General features: G+C 35.8%; 1 protein-coding gene across 1 annotated transcript; it reads left to right on the top strand.

Annotated features, from left to right (window-relative positions):
• Nucleotides 1-627: 627 nt before the first annotated feature.
• On the top strand, nucleotides 628-1,331 carry LOC145127186 (uncharacterized). The gene is made up of 2 exons (XM_079062423.1): nucleotides 628-1,266; nucleotides 1,326-1,331. The coding sequence occupies exons 1-2, from the start codon at nucleotides 628-630 to the stop codon at nucleotides 1,329-1,331; spliced, it is 645 nt and encodes a 214-aa protein (XP_078918549.1).
• The last annotated feature ends 2,090 nt before the right edge of the window (nucleotides 1,332-3,421 follow it).

Raw genomic sequence — 3,421 nt, 5'->3', positions numbered from 1 at the left:
CGCATTTTTGGATAGATCGGGGCAAAATAAATGGGGTTTCGTCTTTGAATTTTTCATAAAAAAACGATTTTTTGAGCAAAAAGGGTGAAAAACGTCGTTTTCTTTTCGCAACTGTTGAAGGTGTGTGGTTGGTTGTTGAAGGTTTGCTGTTGACTGTTGAAGGTTTGCTGTTGACTGTTGAAGGTTTGTTGTTGATTGTTGATGGTTTGCTGTTGAACTGTTGAAGGTTTGCGGTTGAAGTTCTTGAAGGTTTGCGGTTGAGTTCTTGAAGGTTTGCGGTAGAACTGTTGAAGGTTTGCGGTTGAGTTCTTGAAGGTTTGCGGTTAAACTATTGAAGGTTTGCGGCTGAAGTTCTTGAAGGTTTGCGGTTGAGTTCTTGAAGGTGTGTGGTTGAGTTATCAAAGGGTGTGCGGTTAAAGTGTGTGTGCGGTTGTGACTTGTGTGCTGTTAAAGTGTGTGTGCGGTTACAATTGTGTTTGCTGTTAAGAATTTTGTGCTGGTGAGTATGTGCGGTTACACTTACTGAATTGAATTCAAGTTCTGTTGATTGTGTTGTTTAGTGTGCGGTTGGATTTGCGGTTAAGCATAAAGTTGTGTGTGCGGTAACAATCATTTAAGTTTGACAAAATGGAACCTCAAAGCATGATTGCTCATCAAGAATTGGATGCAATTATGGGAACTACTACTCGAATTCCCCAATTGCTGTCAGCAGAAGGATTTCCTGAATGGAAATATCGAATTGAAAAGTATATCAAAATGAAAGATTTCAAAATTTGGAGAAGTATTTTAAGAGGTCCGATTCGGATTACAACAACTCTAGAAGATGACACTGTAACTGACAAACAGGTCGAAAACTACACTGATGATGACTTTGAAAGAGTCGAGGAACAAGAAAAGGCACTCGCTACACTCACCACGGCATTGTCTCCTGAGATTGCTCAAGGATTTCGAGAATACACATCAGCAAAGGCATTATGGGAAGCACTCATAGAAGTCTACGAAGGAAATGAAGACATGAAGCAAAGTCGACAAGACATGTTCCGACAAAAATTCAATATGTTTAACTACGTCTTGGGAGAAACACTGGAAAATCAATTGCAAAGGTTTATCACATTAACCACTGAAATGAGCTCCGTGGATGTGCTGGTTACAAGGTCCGAGATCAACAAAAAGCTACTAAATTATCTTCCAAAATCCTGGGACATGAATGTCTCAGTGATTAAAAAGACTAAAGATCTTAACCGATTGAGCTTAGCCGAAACAATGGCAATCATCAAAGCTTGTGATCTTTGATGAAACAATGAATCGAGTATTGATTTAATCAGAGTTGAATTCAATGTATGAATATGAAATTTGTGTTGGATTAGTGTCTAAGTCCATAACTATAATTGGTATGTACTTGACCCGACTCGGCATGGTCCATTTGGGTTGCATGGCATCGGAACATTTGGATAGACCGTTTATGAGGAAAAGACATTTTGTGACATATTAATATATTATAAGTTCTAATATATTAATATGAAATCATGTTATTTAATTAGTATTGATCAAGAATTAATTTGGACTTAATTTAGTGATCAAAAAGAGACTAATTAAATATATGGGGATTGATTGTGTAAATCATTCATTCTTATATATGTGGGCTTATGATCCAAGATTCCTTTATGTTGGGTTTAACCCATGTGGTGATCCATGGATACTCCATGGAGGTTAAAACCCATGGAGCATAAGGAATGGGAAAAGTCATGAGTTACATGGTGTAACCCTAATAGCCACACTATATAAGAACCCCTTTAGTTCAAGAAATTGGCACTAGTGATACATATTTGGAGGGCTAGCCGATTTGAACATGTATGTCTTCTTCTCATGGTTATTCCAAGATTTCATGATGTTGTGTGAACCATTTGAGGTGTCACACTTGGGGCACTAGGCTCTCAAGCTTCATGGAGTCAAGCAACAACAACAAGGTATGTATTCTATCTATTTTATTATCCTAGTATCAATGTTTTGGTATGCTAGTTAGGATAATACATTGGATAATCATATTTGTATGTATAATAGAGAAAACATAGATCTAAGGTATTTAGGGTTGCATGTACACTTAGGAGTGTTAGAATGCTCAAAACCCATCAGTGGTATCAGAGCCTAGGCTTGTTTTCAATTATACTTGATGCAAATTGCTGAAAAATGCTGAAAAAGTCGAATTTCGGGCATTCTGGGCACTGGACTCGCCGAGTCCACTGATGAACTCGCCGATTCCATGAAGAAAATCATCCTACTCGGCGAGTCGGTTGATACACACGACGAGTAGGAGCACCTGACAGCATATCTTCGAGTTTTTTGGCTAGAAATGGACTAGGAACATTACCATAAGCTGTTTTTGAACCTATAATCCTGTTTTTTGATGTGGTAATGTTCATACTAATCCAATTTCAAAGATAATTGTCAATAGATTCATGTTTTGTATTAGTTTAGTGATTAGGCTAATTACATGAAAAAGTTTGATTAAATTATCTTGTTCTTATGAGTTGCTTAGATTAATAGAAAAGTTAATTGATTATGTGTTTTCAATCCATTTTAATCTAAGAGTTGATTCTAAAATGTGTTTTTGTAACTTGTCCTCAAGTTATATGAAAAGTCACATTTAAGTTTCATAAAACTCATAAAAGTTGGTAATGGTTACAAAAATGAAGAGTCTTGTCCTCAAGTTATGGAGGTTCAAGAGTCACTTCATTAAGTAATAAAATGTGTAACCTTAATTAATTCCATAAATTACAAAATAAAGAAAAGTTACATTCTTTTATTAGTTTAAAGTCTTCCATAACTTGTCCTCAAGTTATGGAACTTGAAGAGTTTTTTTTAATTAAAACTACTTTAAACACATAAGTTATGGAATTAATTAGTTTTGAATAGTTTCAAAACTTGCCCTCAAGTTTTGGAATTTGAAAAGTTTTCTCTTATGAATACTTTAATTCCAAGTTAGCCCTTAGAATTTTAAAAGTTAAAATTCAAACCCTTATACTATTATTATAATTTTAATTATATAGATATGTATAAGATAAAGTCAATCTTACCGTTAGTAGGCCTCATTCACGAAGCCGGTCTATAAGGGGGGTATAAGGTTACTGCCTATAAAATGGCAGTTTAATGGGTGTCCACTCTCACCCACCGCTTCCTTGACTGGTGGAGGGTCGTTAGCCGAACGGGTAGGAAAGGACTATAATTCTCCCTTCATTAAAAGTATTAATGATAAATACTAAGTAACTAAACACTTGTACATTCCCAATCTTAGTTACTTAGGAAAATGTGAAAAGGTGCTAACCCATGAAATTACACTTTGTACCTTATCAAGTCATTAGTGGAGCGTGTGTGGTTAACCGGCACACTAATAAGGACTAGTAAGAGTGGCAAAGGGTAACTT

This window comes from Lactuca virosa, chromosome 7 (genome assembly GCF_052849685.1).
Source record: "Lactuca virosa cultivar CGN04683 chromosome 7, Lactuca_virosa_CGN04683_v6, whole genome shotgun sequence".
NCBI lineage: Eukaryota > Viridiplantae > Streptophyta > Magnoliopsida > Asterales > Asteraceae > Lactuca > Lactuca virosa.
The sequence above is the reverse complement of the archived record's forward strand: the minus strand, read 5'-3'. Positions and strand labels throughout refer to the sequence as shown.

What these genes read in the sequence shown, in the direction of transcription:
- LOC145127186 (XM_079062423.1), top strand. Translation starts at nt 628, where the DNA reads ATGGAACCTCAAAGCATGATTGCTCATCAAGAATTGGATGCAATTATG.